At 37.1% G+C, this 21,944-nt stretch overlaps 1 protein-coding gene across 2 annotated transcripts in view; it reads left to right on the top strand.

The window, feature by feature from the left end:
- Window positions 1-21,944, top strand: part of LOC143027180 (uncharacterized) — a 99,726-nt gene that overhangs the window by 67,286 nt on the left and 10,496 nt on the right. The window contains exons 9-10 of one of the 2 annotated variants that reach the window (XM_076188329.1): window positions 9,628-9,751; window positions 10,396-10,685. In XM_076188329.1, coding sequence (XP_076044444.1) covers window positions 9,628-9,751; window positions 10,396-10,479 — 208 coding nt within the window. In that variant the 3' untranslated portion in view covers window positions 10,480-10,685. Of the gene's footprint in view, window positions 1-9,627; window positions 9,752-10,395; window positions 10,686-21,944 lie in introns of those variants that run through there. The other variant, XM_076188328.1, reaches the window with a different exon arrangement.

Genomic DNA, 21,944 nt, shown 5'->3' with positions numbered 1-21,944 from the left:
ACAAAGAAGACCCTACAAACTATTGACCGGTCTCTCTTAGAAGTATGGTAGCTAAAATTTGTGAAAGAATGAACAAAATTAGGTGGGTAAAGCATTTGGAAAAACAATGTACTAAATCCGAGGCAGTTTGGATTTAGGCAAGGAAAATCATGTATCACAAACTTGATGTGTTTCTATTCAAGACTAATAGATATAATACAAGAAAGAGATGGATGGGCTGATTGTGCCTTTCTAGACTTGAAAAAAGCTTTTGATAAAGTGCCACATAAGAAATTGCTAAAGAAATTAGAAACTGAAGGAGGAATACAGGGCAAATTACTTAAATGGATGGAAGACTTCTTGCATGAGAGAAAAATGAGTGGTGATAAGAGACAAACATTCTAATTGGGATGAAGTGATTAGTGGAGTTCCACAAGGAAAAGTTTTGGCCCCAATAATGTTTGCTATATATATATTAATAATGTGGATAAAGGAATTGAAAGTTATATGAGCTTCTTTGCAGATGATTCAAAACTGCTGAAAAAGGTGAACACTGTATAAGATTGTGAGTCGCTGCAGAGTGATCCCAATAAAGTATGGGAATGGAGTAGGAAGTGGGAGATGGAATTCAACATTAAAAAGTGTAGTATAATGGAATTTGGAAAAAGGAAAAAAAAAAAAAAAAAAAATAGTGGGATCATATGCATTGGGAGAGGAAACATTTAAAAAGTGGAAAAAGAGGACCTAGGAGTCATTGTTATGAATAATATGTCCCCTGAGAAACATATAAACAAAATTTTTGGAGAAACTTATAATTTTATAAGAAAGTGGCATTTATATAACTGAACGAAGAAATTGTGAAGAAAATACTAGTCACTTTGATAAGACCAAAATTAGAGGATGCAGCGATGACGTAGTCACCAAGTACAAAAAAACATATAACAAAACTTGAAAGAATACAAAGAGCAATTATGAAATTGGCACCAACGCTCTCAGAATTATCATATGAGGAGAGACTGGCAAAACTTGAGTACAGACATTGGAACAAAGAAGAGAGAGAGGAGACTTGATAACTATAGAATCATGAAAGGGATAGAAATTATTGATAGAGAGGATCTAATAGAATGGGAGATACAAGAGGACACAGAAAGAAAATCAAGAAAGACAATTATAGAAGAGACCTGAAAAAGAACAGCTTTCCCCACAGGATAATAGATGTTTGGAACAAGTTAGATGAAAATGTGGTGTGTGCAAAAATGATACACAAATTTAAAAACAGTCTAGATAAAACAAGATAGTTACACAAAGAGTAGGTAAACTGGAAGGACTAAAGAAAGATAATCAAAACCTAACTAAAGAAATAGAATTAAAAAGACATTTAAGAGAAATAAAGGATGAGAATGAAGAATTAAAGAGGAATAATAAAAAGAATAAAGAGTCCATAGCAAAAGAGGTAAGTGGTTGGAAAAAAGTCCAAGAGAATAAAAAAAAAATTAACTTAGAGATATAGTGAAACAACAGATGAAAGAACTAAGGACACATTTATTAAAGTAATGAGAAGGAGAATATAGTAAGAGACTTAGCAGATATAAAGAAATGTATTATTATATTAGGAATGGAAGAGAAGCATAATCCAAATAGGACTACAAGAGTAAAGGAGAAGGAAAAAGTAAACAAGGTATTAGAAATAGTTCAAGAAGATGAACAAAAATTAGGGAAAGAAATTGAAATATATAGACTGGGGAAATACAATATAGACAAGACCAGACCAATTAAAGTTAAATTCAGGTCACAAAAGACAGCAGAGAATGTCTTATCAAAAACAGGGAAAGTAACAAAAAGTGATCAGTATAAACAGGTGTGGATAAAAAATAGATATGAATAAAGAGGAGAGAGAGGAAGAGGAAACAAAAAGAATAGAAGCTAAGGAAAAAACGAGAACAGGACAGAGTCAGACAAAGAGAAATTTTATTGGAGAGTAGTGGATATGAATGTGAGGAAATGGTTCATAGTAGAGAAAAATTGAAGGGAAACAGAAAACAGGATGGAGGTTACAGAAAATTAAAAATGTCTTTCACAAATATAGATGGCTTAATAACAGGCATGAATGAACTGAATGTTTACGTGAAGGAAAAGGAACCAGACATAATGGGCATTGTAGAGAGAAATTGGTCCATTACCACCCAACAGTGTAGGACATGGTGTACAGTGGCCGCGAAAAGTTTGGGCGCAAAATTATAGGCTCCCCAACTTTCCCCTAAACACAAAACATGCGAATAATACAACTTTCCACCCAAACTTTTCGCTATTTTTCAATGCTAGCGTTTGTACCCGTATTTAGCCGAGACAATACACACTATTTGGCAACTCTGTTTAGGCGCACTCGATGTCACATGGAGTCAGATTCTAAACATCTCTCACGGAGAGTAGTCTTTTTTTTGCGGTGGTCTCTGTTTTTGTGCCTCGATATCTCCGTAATGGGAAGTGGTAAAGAGCTGGAACGAGACACAATTGTTGCTATTATGACACTATTAGGAGGGCTATAAATATAAAGATTTTAATATTCGTGTGGGAATTGGAGTGCAGCAAGTGTAAAAGTGGGCCAAGAAATTTCGAGACGAAGGAAGTGACATCATTCGTACTCCAAAGCATCGCTCTGGTCGGCCAAGGAAGATATCAAATCGTACTTCTACGGTTCTAACTGCCTCCTACGGTTATTAGGAGGCAGTTAGAACCGTAGAAGTACGATTTGATATCTTCCTTGGCCGACCAGAGCGATGCTTTGGAGTACGAATGATGTCACTTCCTTCGTCTCGAAATTTCTTGGTCCACTTTTGCACTTGACGCACTCCAATTCCCACACGAGTAGCAATATCTTTACACTTATAACCCTCCTTATAGAGGGTTATGATTGTAACAACTGTGTCTCTTTCCAGCTCTTTACCACTTCCCATTACGGAGATATCAAGGCACAAAAACAGAGACCACCGCAAAAAAAAAGACTACTCTCCGTGAGAGATGTTTAGAATCTGACTCCATGTGACATCGAGTGCGCCTAAACAGAGTTGCCAAATAGTGTGTATTGTCTCGGCTAAATACGGGTACAAACGCTAGCATTGAAAAATAGCGAAAAGTTTGGGTGGAAAGTTGTATTTTTTGCATGTTTTGTGTTTAGGGGAAAGTTGGGGCGCCTATAATTTTGCGCCCAAACTTTTCGCGGCTACTGTATATGGTTATTAGATTAGAAACAGAGAAGTAAAACAAAGGGGTGGAGTTATGTCCCTGACAAAGAAGGATATGTGAGGAATGTTACATATGGAAAGAATAGAGTGGAGATGATTATGATGGAAATAGAGGACAGGGACAAGAAGAGCAGGAATTTTGTGGTAAATTATGTGTCTACTAAAACAGCTTTGTGGGAAGAGAGAGAACACAATAATGTTAGACACAAGGATAACTTTAAATAAGATAATGGAAGATGGAGGAAGAATAGTCATAATGGGTGACTTCAATTGTAAAGAAATCTGCTGGGAAGAGATTACAGTGAAAAGGAGAGACAACCTATGGGGAAACATACTACTTGATATGATTATAGAACATGCAATGACGCAATGGATACAAGAGAATACTAGGTATGGAAATGAGGAAAATCCATCGAGACTGGATGTCGCCACATCAGAATCTGAAATAGTGGACAAGATTCAATATAAGACGAATAAATTAAAGTGACCACATATTAGTTGAACTGGAACTAAATGAGGAAAAATACATGGGAAAAAACAAACATTATAGAAAGGGAAGATTGATGTATGAAAAAACAAATTTTGATAGAATAAGATAATTTTTTCAAAAAGTAGACTGGGAAAAGATACACAAGGAGAAAAAACAGTAGAAGATAAATGGAAAATTTTGACAAAAAATTATAAACGAGGAATGGAAAAGTATGTTGGAAGGAAAAACATTACATATAAAATGTTGGTACAACAAAAGATGTAGCGAGTTAAAAGACATAAGGAATAAAGTTTGGATAAAATGGAAGAAAGACAACAGACCCGAGAAATAGAAAATATATACGGGTTATAGAAATCAATATGTACAATGCACAGAGAAAAGAGGAAATGACAAAAGGATGTCATAGACAAATGTAAAGATGAATAAAAACTATTTTATAGATTTGTAAACGACAAACTGAAAAACAAAAAAGAATTAGTGAAACTATGACAAGGAGTTGAATAGACAGAGGAAATAGAAATGGCAGAAATTATGAACAAGCATTTTAAATCATTATTTACGAGGGAGAACATACAACTTAAACCCCTCCGCCCTGTGAGCAGGTTGCAGTCCTAGAGGGCCTTGTGCATAGTGGTGAAGGTATGGGCTATGGCAGTGGGGAGAGTTTTCCTCCCTGGCAGATTCAATCATGCTGCACAGACCATACTGGAGCTGTCAGACCAAGACTCACAGACTGGAGTGTAAGTAACTGGTAAACGACCCCAACCCCTCTTTCATTTGATGGCTTGTTTATCCCTACCCTTCTTAGTTGTTGCACTCTTTCTTCTCTTTCTGAACAGGCTATTATCTCGGGGTAGGTTCTCTGTAATACTCCAGATTGCCTTCCCTGAGAAGCACCCTCGACTTTCTCTTGCACCTTCTTAAGGTAGTTCTAAGTTCCCGGTTTCTCTCTGACCTGTGTGCTGGTAGCTGACCGAGTTGGTGGGGGCTCACCTGGCGACAGGTGCCACCGGCGAGGGCTCGCAAGGTTCGGTGGTCAGTGGATGCGTATGGGAAGGAGGACTCCTGAGCTTGATACCGTTCTCCCTTCAGAGGAGGGATTGAGGAAGTTAGTGACGGAGTTTAGGAGAGTATGTGAGAGAAGGAAGTTGAAGATTAATGTGGGTAAAAGTAAGGTGATGAGATGTACAAGGGGTGAAAGTGGCAGCAGACTGGAAGTGAGTGTTAAGGGAGAGAGACTGGAGGAAGTGGATAGTTTTAGATACTTGGGTGTGAATGTGGCAGGAAAGGGAGGAGTGGAGGTGGAGGTAGAATGTAGATTGAGAGAAGCGAGTAAATGCCTTGGTGGATTAAAAAGTGTAATGAGAAATAGACATTTGGGAATGGATGCTAAGAGGAGATTGTATGAAGGAGTGATTGTGCTGACAGCACTGTATGGGGCAGAAACATGGAATATAAGAGAGGAGGAGTTTGAATGTGTTTGAGATGAGGTGTCTGAGAAGTATGATAGGGGTTATTAGGCTGGATAGAGTGAGAAATGAGGAGGTGAGGAGGAGAATGAGGGTGGAAAGGGAGCTGGGAGATAGGGTGGATGAAAGAGTATTAGGATGGTTTGGACACATGGAAAAAATGAGTGAAGAAAGACTAGTAAAAGAGGTGTGAAGGGCAGAAGTGGAGGGAGTGAACATGAGGGGGTGACCTAGGATGAGATGGATGGGGCGAAAGGGGTTTGGGGAAGAGGGGAATGTCTGTTGAGGAAGGATGGGAGAGGACAGAAGACAGGAGTGAATGGAGAAGGGTTGTATATGGATGATATTGTGATGCATGTGGTGGAATGGGTGGGGGATGGGAGGTGAGGTAGTATGTGTGAGAAAAATTTGATGAAGCATGAAGGGATTTCTCCCCCCATCTTATCTTTTTCTGCATGAGGGGATAGAAAGGGGGGTCACAGATTTAATGAAGTGGCCTTGCTGTTGATCTGCTGTCTCTTGCTACTTTGCTTCTGACCCAGGGCATTGGCCAAGATGCAGGGATGACCCATCATCCAGGAGGTGCAATGATAAGAGGGAGGGAAGAGGGTGGAGGGGAGTGTTGTGTGATAGGGATGAAATGGGTGGGAGTGGTTTTTATTCCTTTGTTTTTTGGCTACCTCCCTTATACAGGGGAAAAAAGCCTGTATATGTGTGTAACTGTTTCTTTAGCATTTTCTTCCACTTGTTACTGAACTATTTCTTTAAATATTTTTTTCTTGTTCCAATTTCCATTGTTTTTATTTTTTTTATTTTTTTTAGATCTGTTTCTTTTATTGTTTCTCCCACTTCCTTGATCACCGCTTGTATTTTTTTTTTTTTACTTCTTTTTTTCAAAGCCTCATTTTTTATGTGTGAGAAAAATTTGAAACATCCTGAAGGGATTTCTCCCTATCTCCTTTTATGCATGAGGGGATAGAAAGGGGGCTCGCTGATTTAATGAAGCGGCCATGCTGTGGATGTGCTGTGTCTTGCTACAATGCTTCTGACCCAGGGCATTGGACAAGATGCAGGGATGACCCATCATCCAGGAGGTGGCAAGATAAGAGGGTGGGGGGGAGTGTAGTGTGATAGGGATGGAATGGGTGGAAGTGGTTTTTATGCCTTTGTTTTTTGTCTTCCTCCCTTATAAGGGGGAAAAAAGCCTGTATATGTGTGTAACTGTTTCTTTAGCATTTTCTTCCACTTGTTACTGAACTATTTCTTTAAAAGTTACTTTTTTATATCCTTGTTCCACTTTCCATTGATTTTTTTTTTATTGAAGTTCTGTCTCTTTTATTGTTTCTCACACTTCCTTGATCACCGCTTGTATTTTTTTTTTTTTACTTCTTTTTTTCAAAGCCTCATTTTTTACGTGTGAGAAAGATTTGACACAGCCCAAAGGGATTTCTCCCCATCTCCTTTTCTGCATAAGGGGATGGAGAGGGGGGTTCGCCGATTTAATGAAGAGGCCTTGCTGTGGATCTGCTGTATCTTGCGACACTGCTTCTGACCCAGGGCAGTGGACAATATGCAGAGATGACCCATCATCCAGGAGGTGGCAAGATAAAGGGGAGGGTGGAGGGGAGTGAAGTGTGATATGGATGGAATGGGTGGGACTGGTTTTTATGCCTTTGTTTTTTGGTTACCTCCCTTATAAGGGGGAAAAAAGCCTGTATATGTGTGTAACTGTTTATTTAGCATTTTCTTCCACTTGTTACTGAACCATTTCTTTAAAAGTTACTTTTTTATATTCTTGTTCCACTTTCCATTGATTTTTTTTATTTCTTGAAGATCTGTCTCTTTTATTGTTTCTCCCACTTCCTTGTTCACCGCTTGTATTTTTTTTTTTTTTTACTTCTTTTTTTCAAAGCCTCATTTTTATTTGTATCTTCATTTTTCATTCTTTTGTTCTCACTTTTGACTATGATTAATTCCTTTTTTAGATCATTAAGCTCTCTGTTGGTTTTAGCATTTAGCCTTTTCAGCTGGTTCACCTCTCTGTACTGCTCTGTATTCAGCTTTCAGATCTATACTTTAATTTATTAATTCTGTAATCTGATTTCTTAAGATATTTCTATACTTTGAATCTCTCTCCCACTCTAAACCTTTACCTAGTATTCCACTTTCTTTTGCAAACCCAGATAAAGCAGTGTTATCTAACCTTTGGTTTATTCTTGGAGTTTCAATGATGCAGGTCTTTTTTGGTATGACTCCTAATGATGATTCCACTCTGCTTACATCCAGTCTTCTCTTCGTTGGTTCACTATATTTATGTCTTATTCATTGTTTTCCATTTTGTGTGATTCTTTGAGTGAATTTACTCTATTTTATCATTTCGGTCACTTGATAAACATAGCCCCCTATCGCATAAAGAAGTCCATGGTGAATTTGACATCTGTTTGAATCCTGGCTGTGGTGCAGAGATTAGGAAGAACATACACTGTGAGCAATGGCCCCTGACTGCTGCTTACGTCGGACCTGAGTTGGACATAAGTGTGTGTGATACATTAGCTTCTTCTGGGTATTGTTACTGCAGTGGGGATACCATGGACACTGGCTCCTGTGATCATGTGTGAACAGTTCTGGGCCATTGGCAAGGTTGAGGTCTAGGAAAATTAAAAAAAATAGATAAATAAGTAAATAAAACAAGTAAAAAATGGGATGGGTGGTGGTGGGAGCATGCCTTGGCTGGCTGCCTCTCTTATAAAAAAGAAGCCTTTTGGTACATATAGACACATGCATACTATGATCAACAAGAGTTCATAGTAAAGAAAAAAAAATCAGTTTAAAAGATGTTAAGAAATGCAGCATCACTTCTATGTTGTTAAGGGCAATCAAAAGTTTTTATGAGAGTAGTAGAGCTTGTTTTAGGGTTGGGAATGATGAGAGTGAGTGGCTTGAGAAAATGGATCTCCATCAGGGCTGTTATATCACCATAGTTGTTCACTATTTACATGCTGGAGGTGGTATGGGAAGTAAATGCAAAGGTGATGGGGAGGGGTTGGAGATGGTTAGAGATAATGGAAGTAAGTGGGAGGTGAGCCAGTTGCTGTTTGCAAATGACACTGCACTTGTGATAGGGTCAGAGGAGGATCTGAGGCACTTAATGATGGAGTGTGAGAAGGTATGTGATAGGAGGAAGTTGAAAGTAGGTAAAAGTAAAGTGATGAGATGTACAAAGGGAGAGGGTGGTAGCAAGTTGGAAATAAGTCTTAGAGGAGAGAGGCAGGAGGAAGTGGATAGCTTTAAGTATTTGGGGATGTGTGTGGCAGGAAATGGAGGAGTGGGGGTATAGGTGAATAATAGAGTGAGGGAAACAAATGTCTTGGGGGGGACTTAAGAGTGTCATGAGAAATAAACATCTGGGAATGGATGCAAAGAGAAGATTATATGATGGGGTGATTGTGCCTATGACATTGCATGGGGCAGAGACTTGGGTTTTAAGATAGGCAGAAAGGAGAAGTTTAAATGTGAGATGAAGTGTCTGAGAATTATAGTGGGGGTTGCAAGGTTGAATAGAGTGAGAAAAGAGGAAGAGAACAAGGGTAGAAAGGGAGCTGGCAGATAGGGTTAATTGGGATGATTTGGCCACATGGAGAGAATGAGTGAAGAAAAAATTAGAAAAAAAGTGTGGAAAATAGAGGTGGGTGGAGTGAACTTGAGGGGATGACAGATGATGAGATAGATGGATGGGATAAAAGTGGCTTTGAGCAGGGAAGGGAGAATGTAGGGTATTTGTGTGAGTGGTTGTGTATGGATGATATTTTAATGCAGTATGAAGGGATTTCTCCCTGTCTTCTCTATTTTCTGTATGAGATGAGGAAGGAAGGTTGCTGTATAAATGAAGTGACCCTGCATTGCTTCTGACCCAGGCAGTGGGCAGGAGATAAGGATGACCCTTCATCCACAAGGATGGTAGATGGGAGTGGGTGCCTGCCTTTACTGGCTACCTTCCTTATAAGGGGGAAGAGGCCTTAGTTACATAGAATAAATATAATTTATGATTTCTTCTTATCCTTTATCTCCTCCTTCTCCTCCTCTTCCTTCTCATCCTCCTTTTTCTTCTGTTCCTACTATTCCTTCTTTTTCTGACCTTCCTCCACCTATTTTTTTACCTGCTCCTCCTCGTACCATCCTGTTTCTTTTCCTCCTTCACTCACTCATCCTCCATCTCCATTACCTCCCTCTCTTTCTCTTTCTTTACCTCCTTCATTGATAAGTTTACTATAAAATCACCACAGATTTCAGACATCTCCAAAAACAGGATGGTATAAGAGAGTTATATTGTGGATATATTTGTTTTAGTGATAACTCAAGATTGTACAAAAGGATATAATCATCATTAAACCTTAGACCCTAACCAATTTGTTTAAGTGAGTGGTGTGACATATATCTTTATGTACAGAGTGTGCAGTTTAGTCTGCAGTGGAACTGATGCTATGGCAGATGACGTGTGCGGTGCCATCACAACGTTGGCTCCAGCTTCTGACCCTAACACCAATGATATTATCACCAATATTTACCTACATGTAAGTTCAAATGAAAATTCTTTGTTAATTCTCATAAATATCTTTTAATCTCAAGTCCATGACAGGAATTCATGTATGATATTATGATATATGTATAAAGAATAAAGAAAATATCTGGTTTGATAATATGGGGAATTTGGGTTTTTCTAGCTATTCCAATGCCAAATGCCTGATGGAATTACTCTGAGTATAACTTCACCATTTGAACAATAGATAGTTTGTACTGCTGCATGAAATCACCTTGTATTAACCAGAATAAGGGGACCAATGATAGGTACCTGCTAGTGGTATTCCTGCTAAACTCAACAACACCCTCCTCTCCACCTGAAGCTCAGGATCTCAATCAACTTCAGTTGTGGCCTCCACCTTTTCACTTACGGAAAATTAACCAGCAACTGATCCCCTCGTACTATTATAACCCAGTGAGATAGAAACTGTCCCAGTCTACCCATTGAGATAAACTGTGAGGAGTGGGAAGCAAGTGGCAAAGCAGATTCCTGGGGAAATTCCATGTTAATGGATATAAGAAAGTAGATGACATTCACATGAGATTAGGTCTGCTGCTTACCAAACATACTGACATTAGCTCTTTGAACGACCTTTCCCCCACAGGAAAAAGTGACCATGTAACAATTTAATTTCAGCTGGCAGATAAGGCAATAGACCAAGGAATGAATTGCACAGACAAGGTAGACACAATTTTTGGAAGGCAGATTACTCAGGGTTAAAGAAATTCTATGAAGAAGCAGACCAGGAGGAACTCATGAATATCACAGGAATAATAAGTAAATGGGAAATCTTTTTTGACATTTACAACCTGGAAGTGAACAAATGTACAGAATAGTTGAAGAAACAGAAAGAATGGTACAACAAAAACTGTGAGATAGTGCAAAAACCCAAGGACATGGCTTGGAAAAAATGGAGGAAGAGAAATAGTAATAAAACAAAAGAAGCAAACTAGAAATTACCATACAAGAATGTGCAGGGAGGAGGAAAGTAATTTTGAAAGAAATGTAAATTGATGCAGAGACACCAAAACTATTGTATAGGTTTATCAATGGTAAATTGAGACATAGAAAAAAAATGACCAGGCTAATAGTGGGTGGTAAGGTCTTTGAGGAGGCCTCAGCTCAGACAGAAATAATGAATAAAAATGTCTAATTTTTTTTCCCCAAGGAGAGCTTTTTTTGAGGAAAGTAAGGGAAGTGCAAGCAGATATTTGATTCTAGCCCATTTACAGATGTATATGAACTAATTAAGAAAATGACTGAATACATTGTGCCTCTTTATTTAACTTTTCTAGATTGCAAGAAGGCCTTTGATTTTGTAGAACAAATAGTACAGGAGTCCCTCAAATAACGCGGGGGTTAGGTTCCTGAAATTACCGCATATGACCAAATCTGCGTATGCTGACTTTCCATATTAACCTCTTCCATACGGTGCCACACACGTAGGCGTCATGAGGAGCAAGTGGATTCGCGACGCTGCCATATCGGCGTCTTGATTATATTTATTGTAGTCGCCCCTGTGTTTTTACATTCTCCCAAATGTGCCCTGAATCCCATTCTCTGTGGTTTTCAAAATTCGTGGGTGAAAGAGAGAACGATCGATATAAGCGGTGACTATATTTTATGATGCGAGTATTATTACGACACGTCGTACGGCTGGCATTGGCTGCTGCCCGCGAGATTTAAGTCCCGTAGTGAAGTGGTTAAATACCGAGAACCGTATGTATATGTGTACGTGTGTATTTACCTAGTTGTATTTTATGGGAAGGGGAGCTATGCTCGTGGTGTCCCGTTTTCATATCTCATTTTATCTAAACTATTTTTAATTTCATGTATTGTTTTTGCACACACCACTTTCTCATCTAACTTTTTCCAACTGTGAGGAAAGCTGTTCTTTTTCAGGTCTCTTCTATAGCTATCCTTTTTGATTTTCTTTCCATGTCCTCTTGTATTTCTGTCATCCCATTTTATCAGATTCTCTCTATCAGTAATTTCTATGCCTTTCATGATTCTGTAAATAGTTATCAAATCTCCTCTCTCTCTTCTTTGCTCTAGTGTCTGTAGTTCAAGTTTTTCTAGTCTCTCTTCATATGATAGTTTTGTGAGTGTAGATGCCAATTTTGTAATTGCTCTTTGTATTCTTTCAAGTTTTTTATACATTTTTTGTACTTGGTGACCATATCGTTGATGCATATTCCAATCTTGGTCTTATCAGGGTGATTAGAATTTTCTTCACCATTTCTTCATCCAGATATGTAAATGCAACTTTGATTGTTCTTATTAAATTATAGGTTTCTCCAAAAATCTTATTTATATGTTTCTCAGGTGACATATTATTCATAACAATGACTCCCAGGTCCTTTTCATTTTCTACTTTTTTTATTCCTTCTCCCAATTTATATGATCCTGTTATTCTGTTTTTACTTTTTCCTAATGCCATTATACTACACTTCTTTGTATTGAACTCCATCTCCCACTTCCTACTCCAATCCTGTACTTTATTTAGATCTCTCTGTAGTGATTCACAATCTTCTTCCGTGTTCACTTTTTTCAATAGTTTTGCATCATCTGCAAAGAAGCTCATATAGCTTTCAATTCCTTCCTCCATATCATTAATATATATAGCAAACATTATTGGGGCCAGAACCGTTCCTTGTGGAACACCGCTTATTACTTCATCCCATTTTGAGTGTTGGTCTCTTATCACTACTCTCATTTTTCTTTCTTGCAAAAAGTCTTCCATCCAATTTAGTAGTTTGCCCTGTATTCCTCCTTCAGTTTCTAATTTCTTAAGCAACTTTTTATGTACTTTGTCAAAAGCTTTTTTTAGGTCTAGAAATGCGCAATCAGCCCATCCATCTCTTTCTTGTATTATATCTATTAGCCTTGAATAGAAACATATTAAATTGGTGATGCATGATCGTCCTTGTCTGAATCCAAATTGTCTTGGATTTAGCACGTTGTTTTTTTCTAAATATTTTACCCATCTATTTTTTACAATTCTTTCACAAATTTTTGCTATTGTACTTGTTAGAGAGACTGGCCTATAGTTGTTAGGGTCTTCTTTATTTCCCCCTTTATATATAGGTACTATATTTGCTTTTTTCCAATCTTCTGGAACTTTACCTTCTTTCAATGAACTGATTATTATGCTATGTATTATATCTGCCAGTTCATTCCTGCATTCTTTCAAAATCCAGTTTGCCATTTCATCTGGTCCATGCGATTTTCTGACATCAAGATTACTCAAGTGTTTCAATATTTCATTCTTTGTTACTTCTATTTCTTTCATAGGGGGGACTTTCTCTTTCCATTCAATCTCTTCAAGTTGTATGTTCTCCCTTGTAAACACAGATTTAAAATGTTTGTTCATAATTTCCGCCATTTCAATTTCCTCTGTGTATTCAATTCCTCCTTGTCTTAATTTCTTCAAATCTTGTTTGTTTTTCAGTTTGTTGTTTACAAATCTGTAGAATAGTTTTGGTTGATCTTTACACTTTTCTATGACATCTTTTTCATATTTTCTCTTTTCCTCTCTGCACGCTTGTACATATTCATTTCTATAACAAGTATATATTTTCCATTTTTCTGGTCTTTTGTTTTTCTTCCATTTGGCCCAAGCTTTGTCTCTCTTGTCTTTTATCTCCCTACAACTTTTATTGTACCAGCACTTTATATATTATTTTTCCTGTTTTTGTCTTGGGACATACTTTTCTACTCCCTTTTTATAGATTTTTGTCAAAATATTCCATTTCTCTTCTACTGTTGTATCTTCTTTGTGTATTCTTTCCCAGTTTTCATTTTGGAAGAATTCTCTTATTTTATCAAAATTTGCTTTTTCATACATCAATCTTCCTTTTCTATATTGTTAATTTCTTTTCATGTATTTTTTCTCATTTAGTTCTAGTTCTATCAATATGTGGTCACTTTTGCTTATTGGTGCCTGGTATTCTATCTTTTCCACTATTTCAGGTTCTGATGTGAATATTAGGTCTAGTCTCGATGGTTCTTCTTCATTTCTATACCTGGTGTTCTCTTGGATCCATTGTGTCATTGTGTGGTCAGTAATCATCTCAAGTAGAACACTACCCCATGAGTCTTCTCCACCCTTTACGGTCATCTCTTCCCAGCATATTTCTTTGCAATTATAGTCGCCCATCATAACTATTCTTCCTCCATCTTCCATTATCTTGTTTAGTGTTATTCTTGTGTCTTCTAACATGCTTTTATGTTCATTCTCTTCCCACGAGGCTGTTTTTGGGGGCACGTAGTTTATTACAAATTTTCTGCTCTTCTTATCTCTATCTTCTACTTCTATCATAATCATCTCTACTGTATTGTTCCCATATGTGACATTCTTCATGCTTATATCCTTCTTAGTCAGGAACATAACTCCACCCCCTTGTTTTTTCTCTGTTTCTAATCCAATAATTATATGTATTGTGTCCTATGCTGTTGGGTGGTATGGACCTTTTAATTTTGTTTCAACAATTCCCATTATGTCCGGATCTTTTTCTTTCAGATATTTGTTCAGTTCATTCAGTCCTGTTATTAATCCATCTATATTTGTGTAGGATACTCTTAACTTTCTGTTATTTCCATTGTATTCTCTGTTTCTTTTGTGTTTCTCTCTGTTATGTTCCATTTCTTCAATTTCATATTCACTACTCTCCAGTAGAATTCTTGTTTTTCTGTCTCCGTTCTGGTCTCGTTTTTTTTCTTAGCTTCATGTCTTTTCCTTATTTCCTCCTCTCTTTCCTCTTTATTCATTTCCCTTTTTATCCATACCTTTTTATATTGTTCACTTGTTGCTAGTTTCCCTGTTTTGGATAAGATATTCTCAGCTGTAGTTTGTGACCTGAATTTAATCTTAATTGGTCTGGTCTTGTCTGTACTATATTTCCCTAGCCTGAATTTCTCTTCGATTTGTTTCATTATTTCTGGCTCATCTTCCTGAACTAATTCTAGTAAATTTCTTACTTTTTCATTTTCCTCTTTGATTCTTGTGGTTCTATCTGGGTTATGTTTGTCTTCCATTCCTAATATAATTATACATTTCTTTCTATCTGCTAAGTCTCTTACAATATTCTCCTTCTGTCTCATCACTTTAATAACTGAGTATTCAGTTTGTTCATTCATTTGCTGTTTGATTATGTCAGTAAATGCAACTTTGCTGTTTTCTTGGATTTTTTCCAACCCTCCTTGTTCTCCTTATTATTCTCCTTTAAGACTTTATTCTCTTCTTTTACTTCTTTTAACTGTTTTTTTTTAATTCTTCAATTTCCTTAGTTAAGTTTTTGTTCGCCTTCTCTAGTTCTTCCAATTTTTCAACCCTCTGCACAATGTTGTTAACGTGACCGAACCTAAATTCCCAGTGCTCGATCATCTTATCGAGCTTCTCTTCTAGTCTTGTTAATCGGGGGGGGTTTGTGTCCCCCCCACCCTCTTTAAATCCCTGGAAAATATTCTCATCATCTACTGTATTGCTCTTATCTATACTTCTAATCTTTACATTTTTGTTAGACATTTCGTCATCGCTAAATTGGTCCGGACCTCGTTTGTTTAGATGGCGTCTGCCTGCCTGGGCCAAGTCCTCACCTTCCTCATTTCCTTCCATTTCCCTCAGTAATCCCTCCCCTTCTCCTTTTTCCTTACTTTCCCCTACACCACGAGCAATTTCCCCCACCCTGTAAATACAATAGGTACTTCCTTTGCTTTGGGATCCACGAAATTTCACTTTTTCTTCAGAACGTCCTCTAAGCCGTCCGTTCGTTGAAGTGTGTGTGTGTGTGTGTGTGTGTGTGTGTGTGTGTGTGTGTGCACGTGTATGTGGTGTATGTATGTGGCGTTTGTGGCGTATGTATGTGTTTGTGCGTATATACATGTGTGTGTATGTGGTGTATATGCATATGTGTATGTGGCGTATATACATATGTGTGTGTATGTGGCATATGTATATGTGTGTGTATGTGGCATATGTATTTGTGGCGTGTGTATTTACCTAGTTGTATTTTACGGGAAGGGGAGCTATGCTCGTGGGGTCCCGTCTTCATATCTCATTTTATCTAAACTATTTTTAAATTCATGTATTGTTTTTGCACACACCACTTTCTCATCTAACTTGTTCCAACTGTCTATTACTCTGTGAGGAAAGCTGTTCTTTTTCAAATCTCTTCTATAGCTGTCTTTTTTTATTTTCTTTCCGTGTCCTCTAGTATTTCTGTCATCCCATTTTATCAGATTCTCTCTGTCAGTAATTTCTATGCCTTTCATGATTCTGTAAATAGCTATCAAATCTCCTCTCTCTCTTCTTTGCTCTAGTGTCTGTAGTTCAAGTTTTTCTAGTCTCTCTTCATATGATAGTTTTGAGAGTGTTGGTGCCAATTTTGTAATTGCTCTTTGTATTCTTTCAAGTTTTTTTTATACATTTTTTTGTACTTGGTGACCATATCATTGCTGCATATTCCAATCTTGGTCTTATCAGGGTGATTAGGATTTTCTTCACCATTTCTTCATCCAGGTATGTAAATGCAACTTTGATTGTTCTTATTAGATTATAAGTATCTCCAAAAATCTTATTTATATGTTTCTCAGGTGACATATTATTCATAACAATGACTCCCAGGTCCTTCTCATTTTCTACTTTTTTTATTCCTTCTTCTCCCAATTTATATGCTCCTGTTATTCTGTTTTTGCTTTTTCCAAATTCCATTATACTACACTTTTTTGTATTGAACTCCATCTCCCACTTCCTACTCCATTCTTGTACTTTATTTAGATCTCTCTGTAGTGATTCACAATCTTCTTCAGTTTTCACTCTTTTCAGTAGTTTTGCATCATCTGCAAAGATGCTCATATAGCTTTCAATTCCTTCATCCATATCATTAATATATATAACAAACATTATTGGGGCCAGAACTGTTCCCTGCGGAACACCGCTTATTACTTCATCCCATTTTGAGTGCTGGTTTCTTATCACTACTCTCATTTTTTTTTCTTGCAAAAAGTCCTCCATCCAATTTAGTAGTTTGCCCTGTATTCCTCCTTCAGTTTCTAATTTCTTAAGCAACTTCTTATGTGGTACTTTGTCAAAAGCTTTCTTTAGATCTAAAAATGCACAGTCTGCCCATCCATCTCTTTCTTGTATTATATCTATTAGCCTTGAATAGAAACATATTAAATTGGTGATGCATGATCGTCCTTGTCTGAATCCAAATTGCCTTGGATTTAACACTTTGTTTTTTTCTAAATATTTTACCCATCTACTTTTGATAATTCTTTCACAAATTTTTGCTATTGTACTTGTTAGAGAGACTGGTCTATAGTTGGTAGGTTCTTCTTTATTTCCTCCTTTATATATAGGTACTATATTTGCTTTTTTCCAATCTTCTGGAACTTTTCCTTCTTTCAAGGAACTATTTAGTATGCTATGTATTTTGTCTGCCAGTTCATTCCTGCATTCTTTCAGTATCCAGTTTGCTATTTCATCTGGTCCATGCGATTTTCTGACATCAAGATTACTCAAGTGTGTTAATATTTCATTTTTTGTTACTTCTATTTCTTCCATAGGGGGGACTTTCTCTTTCCATTCGTTCTCTTCAGGTTGTATGTTCTCCCTTGTAAACACTGATTTAAAATGTTTGTTCATAATTTCCGCCATTTCCATTTCCTCAGTGTATTCAACTCCCTCCTGTCTTAATTTCTCCAAGTCTTGTTTGTTTTTCAGTTTATTGTTTACAAATCTGTAGAATAGTTTTGGTTGATCTTTACACTTTTCTATGACATCTTTTTCATATTTTCTCTTTTCCTCTCTGCACATTTGTACATTTGCACATTTGTACATTTGCACATTTGTACATTTGCACATTTGTACATTTCTATAACAGGTATATATTTTCCATTTTTCAGGTCTTCTGTCTTTTTTCCATCTGGTCCAGGCTTTGTCTCTTTTGTCTTTTAACTCCCTACAGCTTTTGTTGTACCAGCATTTTACATATTCTTTTTCTTGTTTTTGTCTTGGGACATACTTTTCCACTCCTTTTTGTAAATTTTTGTCAAAATATTCCATTTCTCTTCTACTGTTGTTTCTTCTTTGTATATTTCTTCCCAGTTTTTTTTTAAAGAAATTCTCTTATTTTATCAAAGTTTGTTTTTTCATACATCATTCTTCCTTTTCTATATTGTTCATTTCTTTTCATATATTTTTCTTCATTAAGTTCCAGTTCAATCAATATGTGGTCACTTTTACTTATTGGTGTTTTATATTCAATTTTGTCCACTATTCTAGGTTCGGATGTAATTACTAGGTCTAGTCTCGATGGCTCTTCTTCATTTCTATACCTAGTGTTCTCCTGTATCCATTGTGTCATTGTATGGTCAGTAACCATCTCAAGTAGAGCGTTTCCCCATGAGCCGTCTCCACCCTTTACTGTCATTTCTTCCCAGCAGATTTCTTTGCAATTAAAGTCGCCCATCATAACTATTTTTCCTCCCTCTTCCATTATCTTGTTTAATGTTATCTTTGTGTCCTCTAACATACTTTTATGTTCACTCTCTTCCCATGAGGCTGTTTTCGGTGGCACATAATTTATCACAAACTTTCTGTTCTTCTTATCTCTGTCTTCTACTTCCATCATTATCATCTCTACTGTATTCTTTCCATATGTGACACACTTCACGTTTATATCCTTCTTAGTCAGGAACATAACTCCACCCCCTTCCTTTTTCACTCTGTTTCTAATCCAATAATTATATGCATCATGTCCTACAGTGTTGGGTGGTAGTGGACCTTTTAATTTTGTTTCTACAATTCCCATTATGTCTGGTTCTTTTTCTTTCAAATAATCATTCAGCTCATTCAATCCTGTTATTAATCCATCTATATTTGTGTAAGACACTCTTAGTTTTCTGCCACTTCCATTGTGTTCTCTGTTTCCCTTTTGTTTTTCTCTTGTATGTCGACTTTCTTTAGTTTCATATTCACTACTCTCCAATAGAATCTCTCTTTTTCTGACTCCGTTCTTATCTCGTTTTTTTCCTTTGCTTCAAGTCTTTTCTGTTTTTCTTCCTCTCCTCTTTATTCATTTCCCTTTTTATCCATACCTTTTTATATTGTTCACTTGTTGCTAGTTTCCCTGTTTTGGATAAGATATTCTCAGCCGTAGTTTGTGACCTGAATTTAATCTTAATTGGTCTGGTCTTGTCTGTACTATATTTCCCTAGCCTGAATTTCTCTTCGATTTGTTTCATTATTTCTGGTTCATCTTCCTGAACTAATTCTAGTAAATTTCTTACTTTTTCATTTTCCTCTTTGATTCTTGTGGTTCTATCTGGGTTATGTTTCTCTTCCATTCCTAATATAATTATACATTTCTTTTTGTCTGCTAAGTCTCTTACTATATTCTCCTTCTGTCTCATCACTTTAATAACTGAGTTTTCAGTTTGTTCATTCATTTGCTGTCTGATTATGTCAGTGAATGCAACTTTGCTATTTTCTTGAATTTTTTTCCAACCCTCCTTGTTCTCCTTATTATTCTCCTTTAAGACTTTATTCTCATCTTTTACTTCTTTTAACTGTTTTTTTTTAATTCTTCAATTTCCTTAGTTAAGTTTTTGTTCGCCTTCTCTAGTTCTTCCAATTTTTCAACTCTCCGTATAATATTGTTAACATGACCGAACCTACGCTCCAAGTCCTCGATCATCTTATCGACCTTCTCTTCTAGTCTTGTCAGTCGGGGGGGGTTTGTGTCCCCCCCACCCTCTTTAAATCCCTGGAAAATATTCTCATCACTTTCTACTGTATTGCTCTTATCTATACTTCTAATCTTTACATTTTTATTAGACATTTCATCGTCGTCGGGGGGCCGTTTGTTTACCTTTCGCCTGTCTGCCTGGGCCAAGTCTACTCCTTCTTCATTTCCTTCCATTTCCCTCAGTAATCCCTCCCCTTTTCCTCTTTCCCTACTTTCCTACTACCCCACGAGCAATTTCCCCCCACCCTGTAAATACAATAGGCACTTCTCTTTGCGTTGGGATCCACAAAACTTCAATTTTCTTCAGAACGTCTTCTAAGCCGTCCATTCGTTGAAGTGTGTGTGTGTGTGTGTGCGTGTATGTGTCTGTGTTCGCATTTACAAGTAAGCATGTAAGTGCGTGTGTCTGTGTTTGTATTTGTGTGTACACGCACGCGCATTCACAACATACACTGGTTGTCTAACACGTATTTACCTAGTTGTATTTACCTAGTTGTATTTTGCGGGAAGGGGAGCTATGCTCGTGTTGTCCCGCCATTGTATCTCTCAGTGTCTAGTTTGCTTTTAAACTCGTGAATGTGTTTTTGCGCTTACTATTTCATTATCCAGTTTGTTCCAAGTGTCTAAAACTCTATGTGGAAAACTGTTTTTCTTCAGTTCTCTTCTATAGCTATGTTTTCTTAATTTCCTTCCATGTCCTCTTGTGTTTCTCTTGTCCCAGTTTAGTAATTCTTCTCTATCAAGTATCTCTGTGCCTTTCATGATTCTGTAGATGGTCAGTAGGTCTCCTCTCTCTCTTCTTTCCTCCAATGTCAGTAGCTCCAGTTTAGCCAATCTCTCCTCGTATGATAGGTTTGCAAGTGCAGGTGCCATTTTTGTAGTTGCTCTTTGGATTCTTTCTATTTTCTTTATGTTCTTTTTGGTACTGGGGGACCACAATGTCGCCGCATACTCTAGTCTAGGCCTTATCAATGTAACCAATATTTTTTTTATCATGTCTTCGTCCAGGTAAGCAAAAGCCACTTTTATTGATCTTAGCAAGTTGTAAGTCTCCCCGACAATTTTGTTAATCTGTGTATCATAGGACAAGTCGTTTGTGATAATAACTCCCAAGTCTTTTTCGGATCCTACTTTCTTTACTTCCTTGGTTCCAATTGTATATTTTCTACATGTGTGTGTCTACACGTATATAAGTGTGTACAACCACTCCTCGTTTAACGACGACAATTGGGACCAGCGCGCCGTCGTTAACCGAATTGGTCGTTAAGCGAAAGTGTATACATATACGTACATGTACTGTATGTACAATGTCCAGCAATACATGTACCTTTACTTTCGTGTATTTCCCTCTTTTATACAGTACATTAAAGATTTATTTACTGTTTATTTACGGTGGTTATGTTCCCGAAATTACCGTATATGACCAAATCCGCACATGCTGACATTCCATATTGAATACCGGGGTATTTTTTTAGTTTCGACCATGGGCGCAATATAGCAATAGAAAATTAATTATTAATTTTGTAAATTAAAATGTATCAACATAATATGCAATTTTGTGGGCGGAAATGAAAGTAAAAAATACCATGCTACAAGAAAATATGCTAATGAATGAAGTCGGTAACATAGGATCGGGACCCCATCTTGTCGTCTGCCAACGTCTCTCACGACGACGACAATGAGGACGAGCCGGATGACATTTAATTTGCAGGTAATGATTTATCAAACACAGGTTAGTTTAGTTTAGGTTAGGCGAATTTATCATCCTTTTATTTCCTCGACATCGGCATCTATCATAACAAACATGGTGTACCATTCGTCCGACATGACTTCGTTACTTACGAAATTTGTTTTAGCACCTTTTTTTTTATTTCCACTCACAAAATTGCATATTACTTTGATACATTATAATTTACAAAATTAATAATTAATTTTCTATTGCTATATTGCGCCCATGGTCGAAACTAAAAATTTACCACTACCGGTATATATTGTACCCCAGGTAGTTTTTGCAGCTTGCAGGATAGTAATGTAGACCTAAGCTTCAGAACACTTTACCTCACAGGTAATATCCACTGTACAAGTTCATTTATAACATCATACAAATTTGCCTCAGCCAACTTAATTACCGTACACGATGTCGTAACTTCGGGAGATTTACATTAAACGAATATTGGTCTGTCATAAAGCCCGTCGTTACTCCGAGTTGTCGTTAACCGAGTAGGTCGTTAAACGAGGAGTGGGTGTATATGTCTGTTTTTGATCTCCCAAACCACCACCGCCAGTAACAACAAGAACCTCATAAGAGAAATTAAGACACAACAAACACAGTCATTATCAGACTTATTAGTTGTGTTCCAAACGAAAGAAACATTACACTTCAACAGGTTAGGGCGGTAAAATTTCACGATAGCACGGCGCAGGTGGTGGAAG

The sequence above is a fragment of the Oratosquilla oratoria genome, chromosome 7 (assembly GCF_046742065.1).
Source record: "Oratosquilla oratoria isolate Oo_2021 chromosome 7, ASM4674206v1, whole genome shotgun sequence".
NCBI lineage: Eukaryota > Metazoa > Arthropoda > Malacostraca > Stomatopoda > Squillidae > Oratosquilla > Oratosquilla oratoria.
This window is presented reverse-complemented; position numbering and strand designations above follow the sequence as displayed.